The following is a 23,118-nucleotide window of genomic DNA, read 5'->3' on the forward strand; positions in this document are numbered from 1 at the left end:
TGTCTTTGACTTAGACCAAAATTGTTTTAAAATTGCAATTGCCCTTTTAAAAGCCATACCATTTTTAAAGCCACCAGTGACTAAGCCCATTAGAGCCCAGCCAGTGCTAAGGTTTATGCTGGAAAATGGAATCTTAAACCTCGTAGCTAAACAGACCTGAAGAGTTCAGCTGACCTAGCTGCCCTCCTTATAGTTGAATAAGTTTCCATTGTCCGTATTTTACAAAGGTCCCCTTTTACAAAAGCGTTAAAATGATGAATCAGTGCTGGAAGTCATCAAGTTAATAGGTGGGGGAAAGGAGGAAGGACTAGAAAAAGAACGGCAGATACGTGGTATGTACCAACCAGCTCTCCCCTGCCCTGCAGCTGTGCATGCCCAGCACTCTCACCTCACCAACGTGACCCTGACTTAACGCTCTTTCTCAGCACAACATGCCAGACTAGGTGTGAAACTGTTTCCCATTCTCTTGGGTAGAACCTAGATCTCTAGCATCCCAGTGAAGTGTGCTTTCTGCTCCACATTACCTTTTTATAAAAGATTATTCCTTTAACAAAGTTGGTGTTTCCCAAAGCAGACCTATCCCTGCTTTCCTGGAAACAAAGAAGACACCAACGACATAGCTGGCAAATGCAGAACTTGTTCTGGCCTAGAAAGAAGAGAGGCCACATTTGACTGTGTGTGCCTCCATCTGTGACTCATCAGAGAGACTAAACCTCTCAGACCATGCTGGGGTTTTATTTCTCTCCTGGCATGTTCTTCACCCAGCCTTATTGGACACAACTGTGCTGGTGGCCATGCTGCCCAGCCTACTTCATGCCAGTTTGTTAGAAAATTAGTTCCAGATTCTGATGAAGATATTAAGCCAGGGAGGAGATTCTATGGTATTTTGGTATTTTCCCTGAGACAGGAACTTTTAAAGAAACAAGCTCTAGTGGAAAGAACATGGATTTTTGAGTCATTACCTGCATGTAAATCGTATTTCTTCCTGCAACTGTGACCTTTGGAGAGTTTTATGTTTCTGGGACCATTTTCTTACCTATGTAAAAGAGATAATTACTAAAGTTGTTGAGAACTAAAGAGGTCATATAGTATAATACCTAAAATAGTACAGAGTACAAAGAAAGTGTTCAAGGAATGTTCTTCTCTCTACTCCTGCCTTTGCAGTAATAGACCCTTTAGATATACCTTAACTAAATCCTGTGGCTAATTCGATAGGCAGCAGTAGTTTTCTGCTATTAGTATTCAGGGGCACAAGATTTAAAAAAAAAAAAAAAACTGAATCTGAGTTTCTTCTATAACTTGTATGACATTCCCAAGAGTATTTTATTATAACTCCCACTAGTACTGCTACAATGCTTCATACACAGAGTTGGCAGCCACATATTTAATAAAAAGAGACCAATCTAGAATTGCTCATGAAAACTTAGAAATCTATTTCCAGAGAAACTTCGCTAGTTGATCTGCTCTCTCTTTTCCTGGAACATCTCAGAGAATTGAATGCTGAGGTCCAAGGCAGCCAGGCTACCACTGAATAAAGTGTCTTTACAACAGATAAAACCCTCAGAGGGCTCCGAAAGGAGAAAATACGGTATTTTGTAGCCATATCATGACTTTACAGGCTTACCTTCTCAACATGATTTATTAACCAGAAACATCTTGGCAACCAGCTGATACACGGGGCCAAGCAAACACTTCTAACTTCAGATGCTTTGTAGTCTGTTCCCTGGTGATTGAATAACATGCAGAGCTGCTGAGGGACCATCATATATCACTTAATGGCAGAGAGAATAAAATAGTGGGACCAGGAGTTATCAAAAAAGCTTCCTCACATTTCATTTCAGTTGGAATTCAGCCTTCTGCCCAGCACTGTCTGGCACCAGCTTTGTTACTGAAGTATTGATCTCAGAGTTTGAGGCCCCCTGGGTCAATGAGATGGAAATTCACTAAGAGTTTAATGCTATTGGCAAAGCCCAAGCTGGCCTTTCAAAGAAACTGGCTGTAATTGCTTTCCATTTCAGGCAGTCTGATTAGCGGGACTCTTTCAAAGCAGGGTTTGGCTTTGTGGCCTTCAGCCTCTACTTCCTGTGCATTCCCCCTCTGCTCTTCTGTTCTTCTGTTTCTCCCTAGTTTCTCTCCAGAGCATTGCACATATTTCAGTAGACCAGAGAGACCAACTCAGTGCCTCCGAAATCACACCATGTAAGCCTGTGCTGAAGGCCAGTCTCCGTGTAAGGAGAACTCTCAGAGGCAACAGAACGTCTCTGGCTCTTCTAGTCCATCTTCCCAGGCTTTCAACACTCACTTGTTCACCCTGAACTTGCTGACCTTATTAGGGAAGTAGACACAGAGGAGAATATTCTGTACTGAAGCCAAAAAGTAGTTGATCTTCCTCAGAAATAGGCCACCCACATAAGCTGAAGGGAGTCTATAATCTGAGGATGGTGAGGGAGAGAGGAAATAACAGAGCCAGAGGTCAGTGCTACAGCTGAGATAGAGTTTTCCTTATTTTAAATATCAGATGGCCTGTTGTCCCAGGATGTCAGCTCCAACATCCCCGAGAGAATGACCTAATGTTGCATAAACATATAACTGTCACAGAAAGAGATGAGTTATAGATGTCTTTTCTTAGCTTGGTAACAGGATGGGTGTGTGTGTGTGTGTGTGTGTGTGTGTCAAACTGTAAGCAGAGCATCACTGAAAATTTTTTTTATCACATCAGAACTTCTAAAACTTTGGATTTACATTCTGGATAAAAATATGCCTCTTGAAGCCCTGACAAACCTTAGACTTCACCATCTGATTCTACTCTCTGTTTCCCACTATTCATCACTGTCATATCCTGTCATACTCTGAGATTAATCCATCTTATATTTTATTCCCTCGGGCACTGAGATATCAGATTAACTCACTAATCTTATAAACTAATCTCTGCTATTATGCTAATAAGAGGAAGATAGCAAACCCATTTGAAGCAACTTGTGCATTTCAAGTAAAGTATTTGAGAAAAGTCATCAGTCTTTGTTATCTAACCTACTGATAACTTCAATCGTTGAAATTTGAGGCTGGGAGAGTAAACAGTTGGGGGCTGCTGGCCCTTGCTGCTTCTATTTCTGCAGAGCATTAGGCTTAATATTTCTGCACAAACCCCCACCCTTTTTTTGTTTCTGTTCCTCACTATCTTTGTCTTCACGGTATCTAGTCTCCCCTTCCATAGGAACAGCTCACAGATCAGTGTTTGTGTATATACATATATATAGGAAAATACATGTAGGATCTTTATAAAAAGATCAGAAGACTCAGTTATCTTATTTTTAACTGTTTGAATAAAACACATGAGGTTTGTGAACTTTTTTTGAGTAACTGAATCACTATGACCTAATGAAGTAATGATTTGGGAGCCTCATCTGGGTTGACCTGGTTTCCTTAAACTAAGAGAAGCAAACTTTATGGCAGGCAAAGAGGGGGAGGGGCTGCACAAACCCTACAGTTGAGTACTTAGTTGACTCTCTGTGACTAGAATTGGTATCTTATAATACATGGTCTGTTGAGATTTTTCCTATTTTGGTCAATGTTAGCCCATGAGTTACACATTGAACCTTGTGCTCCAGAATCCATGCCACAAAGCAGACCATCGGAGGAGAAGCAGTTTGCCTAAGGTGAAAAGAAGGCATTCCCCCTAAAAGGGAAAACGAACTCTGTGCAGAGGACCTGCCCAGCCTGCCTTCTTAAAGAACACATGGGTCTGAAGTAACCACAGAACAGGGAGGCCAGGGTCAAGGTGATCCTGACTGTTCTAATCCAGACATGAGCCTCCCGGCAGGATGACATTTAACCTTGCCCTCGCTGAAGCCTGACCTCTGGGTTACTGCTGATAGCCATTGCAGGCCTACAACGAACTCTTACATTGGGAATAGGTTGTGCTTTCTAAAAGCAGTAGGAAAGAATTCAGCAAAGTGACGGATCATGGGAAGGAAAAAAGGATCTGGAATCACATCAGCTCTTAGGAGGTCTGGAAGAGTTACAGCAAGGAAAAAGACGGTGTATATCCTTTACTAGCATTTGAGTATTAGTAGATGATCTTACCTGCCTGGAAGTATTAACTCTCTAATCTCTGTGCCGGGTCTACTTCTGCTACACTTCGAGTTCCTTTCTGTCACTGGGGAGACTTGGTCTTCTGACGTCACCATTTGTGTGTGTACTTCCAAGGAGAGATTTCATTGATGTGTAATATTGTTAGAGATTTGTCTAATTTGCCAATAAATTTTCCCTTATTATCTAATCCAGTTTCTAACTCCCTATTGGCATCAAGAATAAATGTGAGACTCATATCTGAAGTATTACTCTAGTCACCCAAGGTCATGGTTTTGTGATTTAATGCAAGGGAGATATTAGATAAAATCTAATGTATATCTTGGACTATGTCCAGTTTGCCAATTGCATGAATGTCCTTCAACTTTAAAAATTTGTTTTCTCTCAGTATAAATCATGAGACCCACGTCTGTTAGTCGAGTAGACAAACCATTCCCATCTTTAAAGCTTTTATACTTTCAATGGGCAACAATAACTCTTTTTTTCCCCCTTTTCCAAATCCAAAATTAAGTTTGGAGAAAGCTAGTAATCATTCTTACTGTCATAAAAACTCATGTGAAGTTTCCTAAGTTAATAAATATACAGAGAAATAGTTCTTATAAGATGGAGAGAGAGCATTCTTTTATGATTGGAAGGCATGCAGAAGAGTCCACTGAAGAAAACACAAAAAGGGCTTGTATTGTCCTATATTTGATTTTGCCACAAGAAAGTAATATTGCTTTATATGTTTAAAATTATGTATGTATGTATATGTATTTTTTTAAGTGCTTATGCCCTGAATAGCAAATGCTGATTAAAACAACTTAACTAAAAAATCAAAAATAGAAAGAAGTAGAGCAGGCAGTTAAGGAAAAGTTTCACTACCAAAAGTAGCATAGGAAGTAGAGGCTGATTTGTCCTATTAATGAGTCCTGAAGCAGCCCTGGCTGAATGAAAAGATGGGAATTCCACGGGCTTTCCTAGGTTGTCAAACCAAGATTAATGGCCCAGCAATCAGAAGTAGTTTTCGCCAGCTTAGGGGGACCTGACAGCCCATTTTCTTTTCTGTGACTGCAGCAACTTACTCAACTGTCTCTAGAGACTTTCGAAAGCGGCTCGATCTCCACATTTGGTAGAATCAGCACTAATAGCCTGTCCTCTCAACCGTAAGAACCCACAGCTGTGAGACATGCATTCACGCAGCCATGAGCATATCCAGTTGGTTTGGCCGTTCCAGTTTTATCCTAAGTGTTCCCTGAGTTGTTTCCACCTCTGCAGACCACACCCTCGGTTCTAACATGAACTGCTTTAACCTCCTAACTAGGGAGAGCCTCCGCTTTATCCATTTTCCACCAGCAGCCACAATCATTTTTTTTTTTAAAGCATAAATCCAACCATGTAACTTCCCCATGAAAATCCTTTAATATCTACTTCAAAGCCCTCTCTAACAAAGGTATCTTCCACCCACCTTTTTAAATTGAGCTCCTTCATTCTCCCTCTTATTCTCCCTGATATTCTGGTCATAACTGATCGCCGGCTAATTCCCAGAACTTGCTAAGCTCTCTCCCACCTCTGGGCCTTCGCACTTCACAATTCCCGCCATCTGGAGCTCACTTTCCCTGGCTCATCACATGGCAAGATCTCTCACTCCTCCTCAGATCTCAGCTTAAAAATGCCATCTCCTCAAAGAGACTTCCACTTGTCACCTTATATAAGGAAGTCCTTCCTTGTTTTCTTCATCATAGCAACCTATATACTTCGTTCCTAACAGTTGTCACAATCTACTATTAATTTGTTGTATGTGAATACTGTTTCTATGATCCATTTTCCCCTTTAGAATGTGAGTGTGCTCATGAGGACAGGAACCCTTTCTGTCATGCTCACCTTGGGCTTTCTAGTGATTTATACGGTACCTGGCACACAGCACTCAGTAAATACTTTTTAAAATAATGAATTAAGTAAACAAAGGAATGATAAGTGCTACTAATTCTAAGCTTGCAACTGAAAATATTTGTGAAACTCTTCGTGACAGTTCAACAGTGTCTTTTGTTCACTCTGTCACCATGTGTCAGGAATGAGTGAAGACACGCATTTCCGCAAGGGTCCAAAGAACAGTTACTAAGTAATATTTTCAAGACTGTGTTAAGCACTGATGAGGATACAGATATAAGATAGATCTGTCTACTAGGACTTACAGGTTAGTGGTTTTAACAGACACATTTACAACTCACTATAAATCAAGGCAGAGTGCTATGCTAGAGGTATAAGCAGTGAGCGAGCAGCATGGGGGACGAAGAGCGGCGTGATAAATCTTCAGTGCCTGCTGTTATTGTTCTAAATTGTGACAAGTCAGTGGAGCCATAGCTCTTCTGCTTCACAGATCCCTGCCAACTGCCCAAAGACTTCATTGTCAGAGGACAAGTGTCCATTTTCCTCAGGCCAGTGATGCCTTAACGGAACAGAAGGGCTAGAGGAAACTGTGGGGTGAAGTGGGAGAAAACAGGAAATCTCCATCCAGATTCCATATTTTAAAAGATGGAACACTGCTCCACCCACTTCTACAAAGGCAGATCTTGGGCACACTCTACTTTGACAATCTGCGACTTGGGGTTGACTTCACCAGGCTCTTTCATTTCACTTTCACGTTGAATCTGAAACAGTAGGACAAGCTGACTAGCAATGTATTTGGTATCCAGGTGCCATGAGAAAACCATGACGAGAACATGCCAAAGCAGTTACCGAGTGATAAGCTAAAGATGGAAGAAATTTTTACAAGATGTGTGGGTGTCATTTGCTGAGAATTGATAGCAACAAGCAGACTGTAAGGCAGCAACCACCAAAGTGTGGCTGCAGGCGGAGTTTTTAAGATGAGAGGTGAAAAGGATCAGGAATGTCAGTCTCTTGTCAATATTTGAGTTATAGTTACACTCCTTCACAGTGAAACAGTGGCAACAGAGATGCCTGCAAATTCAAGGCCAAAGTGGGTTAGTGAGTTAGAAAGCAGACCTGCAAGTCCTCGTGTTTCTTTTTCTTGACCCCATTTGCTTAGCATGGATTCAATCTTGAAACATTTATTGAACTTCTACTCTACACCAAGGACTGTGCTATCCACTAGAGAAACTTAGACGAATGAGACCCCTCCTGACACTAAAACCATTACCTTCTAAAGGGGAATCAGACCCCAAGCAACCAACAATAGTGCCATAGTACGGAATACCCTAGGAACCTAGACAAAGAGGAAATGCTTTGCAGAAGACATTCCCACTGGATGTCTTAAAGGATGAGTTGATTCCATGAAGCAGCTCTGGAGTGGGAGAACGCTATAGGCAGGCAAGACAAGGTCACGGCAGGAGCAAAAGCAGGCTAGGATAGGAAGATAGGAAATGCCTTTGCCGAATTGTGAGAAGATGTGATTAGAGAATAAGACATGAGATCAGAAAGAATGAATGGAAGTGTCACTAGGAAGAAAGCCTTGACTGCCATGTTTAAGACTTCGCAATTTATTCTGTAACAGGGAATCTCTATAACCTTTTAAGGACAAGGAGACAATGATTAAATAACTCTGATGATGTAAAAAATAGTTCTAATGAGTGGTGTGTGGAAGATGGGTTGAAGAAGAGGAGAGAGTGCAGGTAGGAATACTAGTTATGAGGTTTATAGCAATAGTGTAGGTAAGAAATGCCAAGACCTACAATGGTGAGAATGGAGAGCAAGGTATACATGAGACATTTTGGGGATACTCAAAAGCACTGCATCTTTTTTTGTGTGTACAGCCATTGAGGGTGGAGGGCTTAAAAATTACCGTGAAACTTATCTTGAATGCTGGCGGGAAGTGAAACTACTGACCAATATAGAACATTCTGAGGGAGGAGGGCTCCTAGCATGAGCAACGGAGGGAGGAGAATAATAGGATTAGTGAGAGAAGGTGAGTCCTGTTTTGGACATGTTGTTAATGAATTACCTCCAAGGAAGGTGCACAAGTTTATTTAGAATGTGACTTTGGAAAATAGGGAAAGAGAAGAGTCAAAGCACAGGGTTATGGATTTGGAAGTCATCAGCAAGTACCTGACAGCAGAAGTTGTAGGACTAAACAAGGTAACCCAAGTTAAGAGTATAGAGCAGGAAGTTTAGAAGCGTGTGAACAGAATAGTTATATTTAAACACTAAGGGAAATGATGGACTAACTAATAATGTACAAGGGAAATATTAGAAGAAGACACAAGAGAAAGTAAGGTCACGGAAGTCAAAGGAGAAAACTTTTCTGGGCCAGGTCTGAAGCGATGAATATAATTTCTGCCTATATCCCATTAGCCAGAACTCCATCCTCAACCCCACTTGAGTAAGTGAATGCGAGGTTCCTGGCAAAGTCGCCACCTCCTAGGAACAAGTGTTGGCTATGGAAGGGAGCGCAGATCTTTTGTAGACAGCTATCCCTCTCTGCCAGGTAATTCTTTTTTTTTTTTTTAAGATTTTATTTATTTATTTGACAGATAGAGATCACAAGTAGGGAGCGAGGCAGGCAGAGAGAGAGAGAGGAGGAAGCAGGCTTCCTGCCAAGCAGAGAGCCCGATGCGGGGCTCGATCCCAGGACCCTGGGATCATGACCTGAGCGAAAGGCAAAGGCTTTAACCCACTGAGCCACCCAGGCGCCCCTCTGCCAGGTAATTCTGATCTCACTAGGTCTCCCTAAATAATTCCCCCCCATCTACCTCTATTCTAGAAAGTCATTCCACAGCAGCCTCGCACATTTCTTCTGCCCAGATTATAAGATAGTTCAGCTAGCTTGTAAGCAACACCTTAGCAGCAGGCTGTAACTATACCACTTTATCATGTCTGAGCCCTGCACAGAAGAATATCAAAACACCTAAGTGATGTTTCTCTGAAACACTAACGTGTTGTATATCGACTTTCAGCATAACAGCTAATGAAATCTTTGTGACTACACATCAGTGACTGTGACTAGAACAGTGGAGAAAACATCCATGTCAGAAATATTTAAGTTAAACATTTGTTAGCATGTTTCCCTACTACAAATAGAAACTTTAAGTCTAGCTATCTCCCTGGGGTGCTAAGTGAAAATCTATTAGAAAAACAATATATATTTTATGCCATTATATATTTTGCGTAAAACAACTATTCTTCAGTTTCCAGACTGTTAAACAGGTGGGGGGAAAGGAGGGTGATTCTTGCTTATAAAGGGTTTTTTTCTCTAAAAATCTCCCTAGCTCTGAAGTCTTGAGGTATAGGGAAACAGGGTTATCATGTAAGAGATAACCATGTTATCTCTCGATAACATCTTATCAATGATAATATCTTGATAATATCTTAAGAGCAACTCTTCACTGCCTTGTAATCTGTCAGTGTCCCAAGGGTGAGCATCACTTGTCTCCAATAATCCATCTCAAGGGGCTGTTGATGCCTGCAAAAAGGAATGGAGATAAGATTGACCCTCTGCTCTTCTGGACACTATCTTCTCTACCTTTCCTCAGAACTTACTCATCTAGGAGAAGGGAGAGGGGTCAAGGCCAGGGGAGGAATCTGCAACTCTGACCTGTGATTGGTTCTCCCCTAAAATACCTCAAAAGCAAATCCATCTTGAATATAAAGTTCAATATCCTCTTGAAAAAACCTCTGGTCTCCTTGAGAAATTTATATTCCTCCTGTTAGCTTAAATGTTAACGTTATTTCTTAGGGACCAGTTAGCTCTGTCTTCGTCTCCCCTCTCTGCCTGAAATTACACTACCAAGTTTTCCTGCATTGACTAACAGGGAATGGCAGCCATACCCAATAACTGTTCCCTGATATATGGATTTCTCTTTTGGTCCTGAAGGTAGTGGGGTCAAGGTGTGAAGGGATGAAGATTGGGCTTAAGGATGAGGTATCGCATTTAAAGGTTAAAGTTCTGTTTGTGCACACAGTTATCTCGCAATATGTATAAAGTCACGTGGTTAATATTCATTCCTTAAGTATAGCACTATCCTAGTTCTTACAGAGAATATACATCTCACTTAGTATAGCTCACTTAATTCTCACCACAGTCCTGTGAGGTGGTTATCACCTGTCTTGCAGGTGAGGTTAAGTAGCTTTTCCAAGGTTACAGAGCTTCTAAGTGACAGAACCAGGATTTGAACATAGGTCTGTTTTGATTTTGCTTCAGAGATGAAGAGGCAGCAGTGTGAATGCAGACAGGGAAATTTGCTATGTAGCTTTGAATCACAAGGTGACCTCATTATATATAAGCTATGTGGAAGTAATTCTGCCTTCGCCGCTGCCCCCCACCCCCATTTGGTCTTTATTATCACATATGAACCCACACCAAAGTTGACTTTGATTACCATCATCTTTAATTATAGAAGGAAGACATAGTTGTGTTCAGTCATGTCTAAAATCATGTCACACTGATGAGGGCTCCCTCTGTTTTTTAAACTAGTCTCTCCCAAAATGCCAATCAAAAAATGTCAAAATTAATTGCTGATTTTAATTATGTTAAGAATTCAGGGTTTAGGGGCACCTGGGTGGCTCAGTGGGTTAAAGCCTCTGCCTTCGGCTCGGGCAATGATCCCAGGGTCCTGGGATCGAGCCCCACATCGGGCTTTCTGCTCAGCAGGGAGCCTGCTTCTTCCTCCCTCTCTCTGTGCCTGCCTCTCTGCCTACTTGTGATCTCTATCTGTCAAATAAATAAATAAAATCTTTAAAAAAAAAAAAAGAATTCAGGGTTTATACCATAGAAAGGAATACATTGCTCTTAATATTGGTTGATTTTTCACACAAACATGCCCATTTTTTGCAGAAATGAAAACCAAGTCGCTGATCTTGTCAGTGTGTTAACAGAACTAGGTTTCAGAAAACCCTGGGTTCTCATCCCATCTCTCTTTGATCCCAGCCACGTGAGTTGGGAGCTGTCCTTCAGTCTTGCCAAGTCTCTGTCTTCCATGATAATATTAGGAGTAATATTTAGTCCTATGCCTATAGTATAGGTGTTTGTGAGAATTTAAAAAAGTGTTATAGTATTTGTAAAACGATAAGGTCGTGTGCAACTTTACAGTATTATTAATTCAGTCATTCTACAAATATGCGTTCCTGTTGCCTGGGAGTACATATGTGAAAAAACATGGCTTCCAGACTCCATACAGTCTTGTGGGAAGGCCGACATGCAGACAGGTAGTGTGCTGTGGTAGGTGTGATGGGGGGGTGTACCTACTACAAGAATCCAAGGGAAAGAGCTTCTGAGTCTATCTGGTGGGATCAGGGAGGACTTCATAGAGGAGATGCTGTGAACTGAGACTTCAGGAATGAGGAAGAGTTTGCCTTGTGAACTAAATGGGGAAGAGAATTATAGGCAGAGGGAACGTGTGTTTGAAACCTAGAATAATTTACTCCATCTGAAAATACAAGCACCAGGTAAAAGGGTAAAGAGAGAAGAATAGACAAGGGACAAATTACGGAGAGCCTTTGAATACCATGCTACAGAGCTTAGATTATATATGGGAAGAAGTATAAAGCCATTGAAGAATTTTGAGCAGACTTTTTTTTTTTTTAAGATTTTATTTATTTATTTGAGAGAGAATGAGTGAGAGAGAGCATGAGAGAGGAGAAGGTCAGAGGGAGAAGCAGACTCCCCAAGGAGCTGGGAGCCCCATGCGGGACTTGATCCTGGAAGTCCGGGATCATAACCTGAGCCGAAGGCAGTCGCTCAACCAACTGAGCCACCCAGGCGCCCTTGAGCAGACTTTTTATCAGGTTTCTACACTGTAGATTATTGGCATGGGCCAGGGAGCAGAGTGGAGAGAACGAGGCTCTTGGAATTATCCAACAGAAAAGTATATAAAGGGAGGAGAAAAACAAGTGCTAGATTTTATGCCTGAGTGACTGGCAATATATTAAAAAATAAAGAAATCCTAAATGGATTTTGTTTTTGTTTTTTTGTTTTTTATTTGACAGAGACAGTGAGAGAGGGAACACACACAGAGGAGCAACAGAGGGAGAGGGAGAAGCAGGCTTCCTGCCAAGCAGGGAGCCCGATGTGGGGCTCCATCCCAGGACCCTGGGATCATGACCTGAGCCGAAGGCAGATGCTTAACAACTGAGCCACCCAGGCGCCCCATAAATGCATTTGGTTTTGAGGGAAAGCTTCAACTTCAGATAGTGTCATATGACAGGCCATTTGAAGGACGAGAGATCCAGCAGACAATTAGAGAAGCAAAACAATATGTCTGTGCTAGAGATGTGGCTACAGTGAGAGCTGAAGCCAGGAGACCTATGAAATAAGAGGAAATGGGAAATAAAGCAGAGAAGTTATATCACTGAAGGAAATGGGAGAGAAAGCATCAGGGCAGTGTCACAGATACTGAGAGAAGAGAGTTCAGGGGAGGTAGTCAATAGGACCTCGTGCTGGAGGGAGAAAAAAAGAAAAAGCTCAGAGTCTCAAAGACAACCAATTAAGAGGCTGCTGGTAATCTCAGAGAATGGCAAGGCTAAGAGTCAAAAGAAGTGAGGTTGGAAGTGAGCAAATAATTAGAAAATAGAAATAAACACAGACAAGTATAGTGTAACACATTCAGATGGTAGGTTAGCCAGTGGCTCCATATCTTATCAGAACAGTAAGGGACAGATGGAAATGCCAGCATATAATATAAATTGCTGTTTTCCTTTGTGTCCTGAACACCATAAACTCTGAGTCCAGTGAACTGATCAGAACCGTTCTTTTATGAATAATGTGATATGCTTGTGTCCAAAAGGAAATGAAACTATAGTTGTCACCTTCATCTTTTTCCTTGATTCGTATTGCTTGCTGGTCTCCTTAGTGCGAGATCAACGACAGCCAAAGCAAGCATTGTCCTCTCTAGCTAGCTGAAGTGCATACTAAAGAAATGCACACATCATACCGGGATTTCTTTCTTATGGTAATAAAACGAAAGCACTAGGGTGATGTCAGTTCTGTGTCTAATTCATTTCCTTGTCAGACCTGAGTTTTTATCTTAACCCTGTTGGGAATGGCCTGAAGCGTGGGTAGGTAGTGGGTCAGAGGCCTGTATTCAGGGGTTCTGGTACTATGTAGCTGAGTCAATGGATGAGTCATTTAAAGCAGTAATTCTTACAGCAGGGAGGCTACAGTAATTTCAGTGTTAATAACTGAGTAGGACTTTGAGAACTTGACATAGGGCCTTTCCTAAATGTTGCATGTCACCTTCTAATATGCTCTGTTGAAATAACCAACAACTAAATTGGGCTTTCAGAGGATAATTGAAAGTTCAGGGGCACCTGGGTGGCTCGGTGGGTCAAGCCTCTGCCTTCTGCTCAGGTCATGGTCTCAGGGTCCTGGGATCGAGCCCCAGCGCTCGATCGGGCTCTCTGCTGGGTGGGGAACCTGCTTCCCCCTCTCTCTCAGTCTGCCTCTCTGCCTACTTGTGATCTCTCTCTCCATCAAATAAACAAATAAAATCTTTAAAAAATAAAAAAAAGAAAATTCAATAGCAATTTCCAGATTTTTGAATGTGGAACGATCTGGGCTCATACCCTCAGATGATACTGATGATTCCATGCAGGCTACACTTCTCTGAGATAGTCTTTCAGTTAAATAACTTCCTTCCCATTATGGTTAATCTTATCCAGTGAAATAAGTTGGCACGTTATCCACTAGAATTCTTGGAGCTCAAGGTTAGAACCTTGGTAGAATTTCTTTTTAAAGTCTTTTTGGAGAGAAATTTCTTTATAATGATTCCTGGGTAAGTTGTCTCATCCCCTAGTTTTCAGATTCTTTACTGAAGCTTGAAAAAAAAATCAAAGAATAAGTTAAAAATGTATTTGTTTTTCAAACAAATGTGAGGTTATCTCCAAATTTGGTTAAACCTGGCAGAGTAGCCAGTGTTCAACATGAGAGAAAATCATCCAGTAGATATTTGGGTGTCTTTTCGGGGAAATATCATGAACAAAATTTACTTGCTATTTTTTTTACCTTCTTTTTGATTAATTCATTAGACTTGAAACTGAGACAGTAGTTTCATTTCCCTCTTCTATGGCACTCCAAGTGAAAGGAATAGAAGAGTTTTGTTACCAGTCGCATAAAGAACTCTACTGACCACTAATCTGGCAGGCAGTAGAGAGGCAGTTCTAAATGTCTGCAGTTCCTACAACCTAGAGCAAATGTGGCAAGAGAGCACATCCCAAAGGTGATCCAGCCTACTTTCTTTTTTTTTTTTTAAGATTTTTTATTTATTTATGACAGAGATCACAAGTAGGCAGAGAGGCAGGCAGAGAGAGTGAGAGGGAAGCAGGCTCCCTGCCGAGCAGAGAGCCCGATGCGGGACTCGATCCCAGGACCCTAAGATCATGACCTGAGCCGAAGGCAGCGGCTTAAACCACTGAGCCACCCAGGCGCCCCCAGCATACTTTCTTTAATACCGAATTTTCTCTTGCTTCCAAAAAATGTTGCTGAGAATGTTTATATGCAGTACACTGTGTTAGGCACTCCAGGAAATATAAATAATTCAGAATTTCTGTCCTAATGTAAATAGAAATACACACACATCTGATATATATGCATACATACATACATTCACATTTAAAGGAATATATCAGGGGCACCTGGGTGCATAGTTGGTTGGGCATCAGACTCTTGGTTTTGGTTCAGGTCTGATCTCAAGGTCATGAGATTGAGCCCTGCGTCAGGCTCCACACTGAGCATGAAGTCTGTTTGGTTTTCTCTCTCCCTCTCCCTCTGCACCTCCCCCCACCCCCTTCAAATAAATAAAATCTTCTTTAAAGGAAGAATACATACCATTAAGATGCTTTGAGCTGGAAGAACTAGAATACTCCTAACTCAAATGGAGTATAAATGTATTTTGCAGATGTATAAAGTATACAATAATGTATAAAGTATATAACAAGTCCAAACTTCGGGGAGTTTCTGATGCCATATAGTCAGGACCTAAGCTCTATTTTTCTGCAGTCCTCTTAGCTTAGCCCTTCTGTTAGCTTTGTCTTCAGACCAGGTGACCACATGATTACGAGAGCCATGGCAGTTCTGAGTATTATGGGCTGATAAGACAACATGGGGAGGCAGAAAAGAGAGTTTTCTCTTAAGAGATTAAGGGTCCATTATCAAGGAGATGGAGTGGATGCCATCTGGAAACCTGCAGTCACACAGAGGAGAGGCATGAAATAGCGTGAGAGATACGAGAGAGATACACAATCTGTAATGCTTGTACCAAAAAGAAAATACTCCCTGTTTCTCAGCTGCAGGGAAGATAGAGGGGATCAAAGAAGACTTCCCTTGGGGAGGAGGTGGTTAATCCATCTGGGGACATGTTGAGCTTGAGGTACTGCGAGACCTCCAGGCGGAGAAATCCAACAAACTGTTGGATGTATATTGGTGGAAGCCTCGGGAGTCTAGATCAAGAAGAAGATTCAGGTGGTGGTGAAGGCTCTCGGGATGGATGAGCTACTGGAGAGAGGACAGATGGGGACCAAAGTGGAGATCCTGAGGAGGACTGACATTTAAAGTATGGGTAAAATAAGTGGAGAGTTCACAGAGACAGAAAATAAAAATGAATCTTTTAATGCCATCTGTGTGTGGGATGGTGTAAGCCAACTAGAAATGACATTTTGTGATATTCACACATGTGATCTGGGTAAAGGACTGGTAAAAGTTAGAGACCTTTCAGTGCCCATTATTTGCCCAGCAGCAGGTGCCCTTCTCTTAGATACTGGTTGAATGAGGCAAAGTTTCGCTGGACGTATGGATGGACCTGAACAGTCCCCCACCCAATGCAGAACAGGGTCATTAAAATTCTAAAAAGAGTCTCTTTTTCTTTGCAGGAGTGGTCACACATTACTTGCTTTCTGGTTTTCCCGCCAAGAGGGAAAACTAAACCGACAGCAGACTATTGAACTGGGACATCACATCCTCAAAGCACACATTTTTAAGGTAATTAGAGAAGTTGAAGGCTTTTTTCTTTCAATCTCCAGCAGGCTTTCCTTAACACTGTGGATGAAGCTACTCATTTCAATGTAGTCCCTGCTTTTTGTTGTAGAGTTGAACCACCTCCTAAAATTTGTAGCCTGTTCCTCTCTAGGACTTTGGAAAGAGAACCACGTTTGTCATCTCTCAGTTTAGCAGATTGCTAGGCTTTTCAGGAAATGTGCATGTATAATCATTTAGGTAAGAAGCATGCACACATACATACGTGTACTCCATATATGACCTGCCATCTCCTAAAGACAAGTCATGCTCTAGCAATTAGCTGCAGATGTTCACAATGTCTAAAAAAAATCACTGAGAGCAGTTACTCTTTTAATTTTCTTATAATTGTGTTAATGAAGATTGTAATATTCCTTACTGTGATTTTCCAGCTATTTATCTGGAACCAACATTAACCTCTCTTTGAGCTACTTCCCCCATTCTCCATTCAAATTGTAATCCCGGTTTTTCTCCCAGTAGTTTCAAAACTTCTAAGAACTCTGTGGCATCAGCGTCCCTCTCTCAGTACTCGCGAGGCTGGAGCGGACACACAATGCCAGAGGAGACGGCACGTAATATATCTGTCTGCGCCTGTACATTTGTTTATTCAGCACTTAATGTAGACATTATCCTAGGGATACAGAAACAGAAAAGATAATGTCCCTAATCTCAAGGAATTTAAAGTCTAAGTAAGAATTGTTGGATAAAGCACAAAAGTTGGGAAAGAAATTTGTTCTCGTGGTCTTCCTAGCCCACAGTTTGCTCTTGCATCTGCTCCCTCCAGTCCCTGCAGTCACATCAGAGTGCTTTTCCTGCCTCAGGATGGAGAAATACAAGTATCTTAAATAGTTCTCTGTGTCGGACTTCCCCCTGAGGGATACTGCTAAAGATAAAACGGTTCTCTTCAGAGAGAAAGATGGCATTAAGGGCAACTCCGAGAGCCTAGCAAATTCTTCCCAGTATATAAGCGCACAGCCGGAAAGGCCTGTTCAGCAGACATACAGAAGTGGAACCCACAGTGACAAGTCCTTTATTTGAATCATAATTGCCTTATCTAACAAATCACTGTACCAAAAATGACTCTACCCAGTGACCTTACTTAGCGGGAGCAGAATGAGACTAAAATAACAGGCCAGGTGTCTCATTCCAACTTCAAGTGGACCAAAAAGTGTCTGCTATTTCTACAAACTCTGAGATCATTGTCCTTCAGTCAGCTAGGAAAGTAACATAAGTTTTAAGCATTACTGCTTTAAACACTTAAGCTTTTAGCCTCACCATCTGCCTAGGGTCAGATACAAAGAAGTTGATTCCTGTCTTTTCTATACCATAAAATAAACAAATACCACATTAACAGATAAATGATACGAAGTTTCTTGGACCCAGGGTGATTATATCCAGTACGTGAAAACCTGTGTTCAAACCACACGCTCCTATGGTTGACACAGTTTTATCTTAAGTTGCTGCAGACAGCACGGTTGCCTGAGATAAGACTGGCTCCGTGTGTGATTCTGGCCGTAAATACTCGGGTGTGCAGCATATGGTGATGACATGACTGTGGGCTGAAGAATGTAGACTTGGACTATGACTTTCCTGATGCTACACTTTTCAGTGTCCTTTAAATGCCCAGTGCTCCCTGTCGATTCACGTTAGCTTCTCCCAGACTGCTAGAATTTTCAGTCCCCATCAGTTAAGGGTCATGAAAAGGCAAAGACAGACTGGTTATAACCAGTACCATTTAGAACTCCCAATTAGCAGTGACATATAATCCAATTTCTATTTCTTTCCAATTAATTTTAAATTCCCTCTGTTTTATCTTTGTTCATGAAAAATTGCGGTACAATATCATTAACTACCGTTAAAGTACATGGTTGTAGGACTGATTCTGGATATTTGGCTGGCCAAGAAGCCCTTTTCATTCTTTTTGCTTTTAACAACTTTATTGAGGTATAATTTATATACCATAAAAGTAACCCATTTTGAATGTACAGATCAGTGACTTTTAGTGTATCTACAGAGTTGTGTAACTATCACCACTATTTGTACATTTCTATCACCCTAAAAAACCTCATGCCCACTTGAAGGTACTCCCCATACTTCCCTGGCAACCACCAGTCCACTTTCTGTCTCTGTAGATTTGACTTTTCTACACATTGTATACAAACAGAATCATACAGAATGTGACCTTCTGTGTCTGGCTTCTTTCACTTAGCATGTTTTCAGGGTTCACTGTGTTATAGCATTTGTCAGCACTTGATTCCTTTTTCTTTCCCTAAGATTTTTTTTTAAAGATTTTATTCATTTATTTGACAGACAGAGATCACAAGTAGGCAGAGAGGCAGGCAGAGAGAGAGGAAGGAAAGCAGGCTCCCTGCTGAGCAGAGGAGCCCGGCGTGGGGCTCGATCCCAGGACCCAGGGATCATGACCTGAGCCGAAGCCAGAGGCTTTAACCCACTGAGCCACCCAGGCGCCCCTCTTTCCCTAAGATTTTTAAAACGTATTTATTTTAGAAGAAGAGAGAGCACGCACACCGGCTCAGAGAGGAGCAGAGGGAGAGGGACAAGCAGACTCCACGCTGAGCACAGAGCCCAGTGCAGGGCTCAGTCTCACGACCCTGAGATTGTGACCTGAGCTGAAATCAAGAGTTGGATACTTAGCGAACTGAGCCACCCAGGCATCCCGCTTTATTCCTTTTTATTGCCAAATAATATTCTGTTTTATAGATGCACCATAGTTTGTTTATCCATTCACCAGTTGGACATTTGGGTTGTTTCTGCTTTTTGGCTATTGTGACTTAACATTGCTATGAATATTAGCTTACAGATTTTTCCCATTTTTTATTTTTTAGTGTTCAGGTTTTTATGTGAACATGTCTTCACTTCTCTTGGATATATACCAGGATGGAATTACTAGGTCATATAGTAACTCTGTGTTTAACATTTTGGAGAATTGCGAATCTGCTTTCCAAAGGAGCTGCATCATTTTACATTTCCCACCAGCAATGTATGAGGGTTCCATTTTTTTCAAGCCCTTGCCAACACTTGTTAGGTATTGTCTGTCTTATTGTAGCCATTTTAGTGTGATGTGGTAGCTAGTTCACTGTAGTGTTAATTTGCACTTTCCTAATGACCACCAGTGTTGAGCACTTAACAGTTCTTTTGTGATCCCCTAATTGCCATTTTGATTTTTTTTAATCTATGAAAAGAAAGCAGGCTGTTTGTGAATTGTGGCCAGAGATATTTCAGTCTACCTTGTAATGCAAGGTGTTTCGTTGGATTGAGTCTGGCCACCAAAAGGGTTTCAGAGTGCTCTTGCAATTCACTGCCTAAATGCTGCCCTCTGAAATGTTTCTTTGATTGGTCAGTTCTATAACATTTCTTACCAGAAGAGAACTGTTAGCCAAGAGGGAAAGGTGCTATACGTAGGCATCTGGTAGAAAGAAGAAAGATCCTTGGATATCAGTCAAAAGGCATGGGTTTCAGTACAGACTCTACCACTTAAGCAATCTGTTTTCTCATCTGTAAAATGGTAACAGTATCTAACTCTCAGAATTGTTACCAGGATCATAGAAGATATACAAAAGAGGTACATTATAAAATGCAAAGTACTAGACATATATCTAAGGTTCTATGATCAAACTTACTAGAAATAATCTCTTGCCTGATAGTAAGAATTAAAAATGAGCATAAATTCCAGATGGTGCTATAACCTTGTCAGAGGTTACCTAGCATCCCCTACAGCAGTGATCAGCAAATCCGGCTTTGTAGTCCGTATAAACTGTGTTGAAACCATTTAACTCTGCCATTGTAATTCAAAAACAGCTAAAGGTGATACAGAAATAAATGGATATGGTCATATTCCAGTAAAACATGATTTATTAAAGTTCATGAAAGGCTGGATTTAGCTCCAGGCTATAGTTTGCCCACCCCCTTTTTTTTAACCAGGATCTTTTCATTATAACCAAGCATGGCCTCACGGATAGTCAGATAAGAATGGTAATGATTTATTTGAGATGCTTGGATAACTATAGGTTATATCACTGTAGTCACTAATGACATTTTTGTAAATAATTTGCCTTAAAGAACGTCACCTAGGGCGCCTGGGTGGCTCAATGGGTTAAAGCCTCTGCTTCTGCCTAGGTCATGATCTCAGGGTCCTGGGATCAAGTCCCCGCATTGGCTCTCTGCTCAGCAGGGAGCCTGTTTCTTCCTCTCTCTCTGCCTGCCTTTCTGCCTACTTGTGATCTCTGTCTGTTAAATAAATAAATAAAATCTTTAAAAAAAAAAAAAAAACAAAAAACAAACAAAAAAAAACCCTCATCGGATGAGCCCCCTAGGTTATTTTTTGCCATGATCTTATGATACCTGACCCAGAGCTCAGATTCTTAAGATGAGATTGCTGTCATCTCTTTATGCTTTCTCTGTTTGTAGTCTAAACTGCTGAGCAAGCTTTCTCCCAGCTGATAAACAGTGTTGTAAATTTAGACTCTAACAAATATTTAAGGAAGGGACCCCATTACCATCCATCTCTGACAGAGATCCCTTGTTGCCTGAGCAGTAGTTAGATACTAAAGAAGCACTTTTTCTAGTTATTTGAACTTAAAGTTCTCTTTAAGAATCCATCAGCTCAGAATTTAATTACAGGTTATTTTTGGCTACATCCCGCCTGATAATGGGATCCTGCCTATCACGTCTGTTGAGATGAATTTAACTAAACTGAAGCTCTTTCCTCTTATACCACATAGAAGCAAAGAGTCAACCCCACCAAGCAGAAGAAATCAGCAGAGCAAGTCCTTGCACAAGTGAAGCTCATCCTCCAAGTCCTGGAGTGTAGCTCTGAAATTCAGGCTTCTTTCCTGTGTATTTACTTCAACCTCATTGCGACCCTCAGTGCTGCTTTGTAGTCCGTTTACTGGACTGTTTCATTGAAATTCATTTGCCAAGGTCTATTCATACTCAGTTCCTTTTCCCATTTCTTTTTTGTCGGCTCTTAACCAAGTCAACTAACTGCACAAACAGCCTGACTTATGAGTCACTGAAGAAATCAAAGCCATTGAGTGTGACTTCCCTTAACGACTTTCCTCCTCTCACCAAAAAAATCAGTCTACAGTATCATCAGTTCTTACCTCAACTTTCTCTTGTCTCAGGAGGAAATATCCCTCTCTCCCCCTTTTTAAAAATTTTATTTTTTTTCAAACATACCAGAAATCACAGATAACCGAATAATCAAATACTCTCTATCAGATTTAAGACATTAAAATTTCCATATTTGCTCCGAATCTTTTTCTTTATTTTGAAGAAATGAAAATATAATACTTAGAGTAGAAGCCCTCTGTAACTTGATTTCTCTCCCCTTTTCAGAGATGAAGTTCAGAAGTTCACATGTGTTCTTCTTATCCATATTTTGCATTTTTCCAACATAGAAATGTATTCATAAACAGTATATAGACTTACTTTGCTAACTTTTAAGTTTGACATAAACAGAATCATACTCTTCGTGAAATTCTCTTTTTTCACCCAATTTTGTATATTCGAGATTTATCTGTGTGTCGAGATCAATGGCCAGTGGCTTTCAGTTTGGCTATACATTAGATTCTCCTGGAGAACTTCAATAAATTTTATTTATTTATTTGACAGAGAGAGAGCACAAACAGAGTAGCAGGGAATGGGAGAGGGAGAAGCAGGCTCCCCGCTGAGCAAGGAGCCCAAGTGGGGCTTGATCTCAGGACTCTGGGATCATGACCTGAACTGAAAACAGTTGCTTAACCAACTGAGCCACCCAGGCGCCCTTCTCCCAGAGAACTTTAAGCACACGCGTGTGCGTGTATGCGTGCGCGCACACACACACACCTCTGAGCCTTACTCCCAGAGATTATCAGTCATTGCTCTGGAGTAGAACCCAGGTTTTGTCTGTTTGATCTTAATAGACTTTCTTTCTTAGAGCAGTTTTAGGTTTACAGAAAATACAGAGAATTTCCATATACTCACTGTCCCACCAGTTTCCCCTATTACTAACTTCTTGCACTGGTGCAGTACACTGTTAAAATTGATGAACCTTTATCAGTACATCATTATTAACTGAAGTCCACAGTTTATATTAGGTCTTAACTGTGTCGTATGCTTCTGTGGATCTTGCCAAATGCCTAATATGTATCCACCATTACAGTCTCTTACAGAAGAATTTCACTGCCCTAAAAATCCCAAAGCTATTAAAAGTACTCCTAGCTAATTCTGCAGAATTGGCAAACACATTGCGGAGAAAAGTAGCTCTAAGCTGCTCTCCTGGGCTCCATCCTATCCTTACTTGGGCTAGTAATTCTTCTCCAACCTATTATTCCTCCCATGTCTTTGATGAGGGTGATTTTTAAATCTTGTACCATTTTTCCTAGCTGTCCTTAGCAGGATCAAGTTTAGATCCACCATTACCAGAAGTAGAAATATACCCAGGTCCCCTTGAGGAAAAATTATGACTTGGTATTTTGGGAACATTTGGCTTTTCTCTAACCATCTTAGGCCTTCTCATTTAAAATTCCTTTGGTATCTTTAAATGACCAAAACTGTCCTCAGTATCACACAGAAAAGAGAAGCAATTTACATTCAGGAAAACTAAACCCAAATTTATAGGCCCTGAGCAAAGGAGTTTAGCTTTCCAAGAAGCTAAATACAACATTTACTGAGCTCCCTCTGATGCTGGAGACCTTGAGTAAAAGTAGAATTGCTGTGTGACTTTAATAAACACTGGTTCAGCATTATTTCTCTGTAGGATAATCTTCATAATATTCTAATGGATTAAATGAACGTATCTAAGGAATTTTATGTAAGTCATTGTTTAAAAGAAAGTTGACTATTATAGATCATAGTCATAGTTTTGCTTTAAATATCATAGTTAGAAAAGAAACAATGCTTAGCTGAAATTATAAGAGTAAAGCCATAGGAATCGATCGGATTGTCTAGGATAAAAAAGGACAGTTTTAAAGATGACACTGAAGGGTGGAGAATGGGTCAGAATTAAATGAGAAGCCAGCAATCAGCTACTTTATTTTAGTTGCCACTTTTCCAGCTAAGAATTCAGAATTGAAGTCCTGGCCCAGGTT

General features: G+C 41.0%; 1 protein-coding gene across 6 annotated transcripts in view; it reads left to right on the forward strand.

Annotated features, from left to right (window-relative positions):
• Positions 1 to 23,118, forward strand: part of TANC2 (tetratricopeptide repeat, ankyrin repeat and coiled-coil containing 2) — a 375,880-nt gene that overhangs the window by 310,115 nt on the left and 42,647 nt on the right. For all 6 annotated transcript variants that reach the window (XM_045983964.1, XM_045983965.1, XM_045983966.1 and 3 more), the window contains one exon: positions 15,886 to 15,994. In XM_045983964.1, coding sequence (XP_045839920.1) covers positions 15,886 to 15,994 — 109 coding nt within the window. The remainder of the gene's footprint in view (positions 1 to 15,885; positions 15,995 to 23,118) is intronic.

The sequence above is a fragment of the Meles meles genome, chromosome 18 (assembly GCF_922984935.1).
Source record: "Meles meles chromosome 18, mMelMel3.1 paternal haplotype, whole genome shotgun sequence".
Taxonomy (NCBI): Eukaryota; Metazoa; Chordata; class Mammalia; order Carnivora; family Mustelidae; genus Meles; species Meles meles.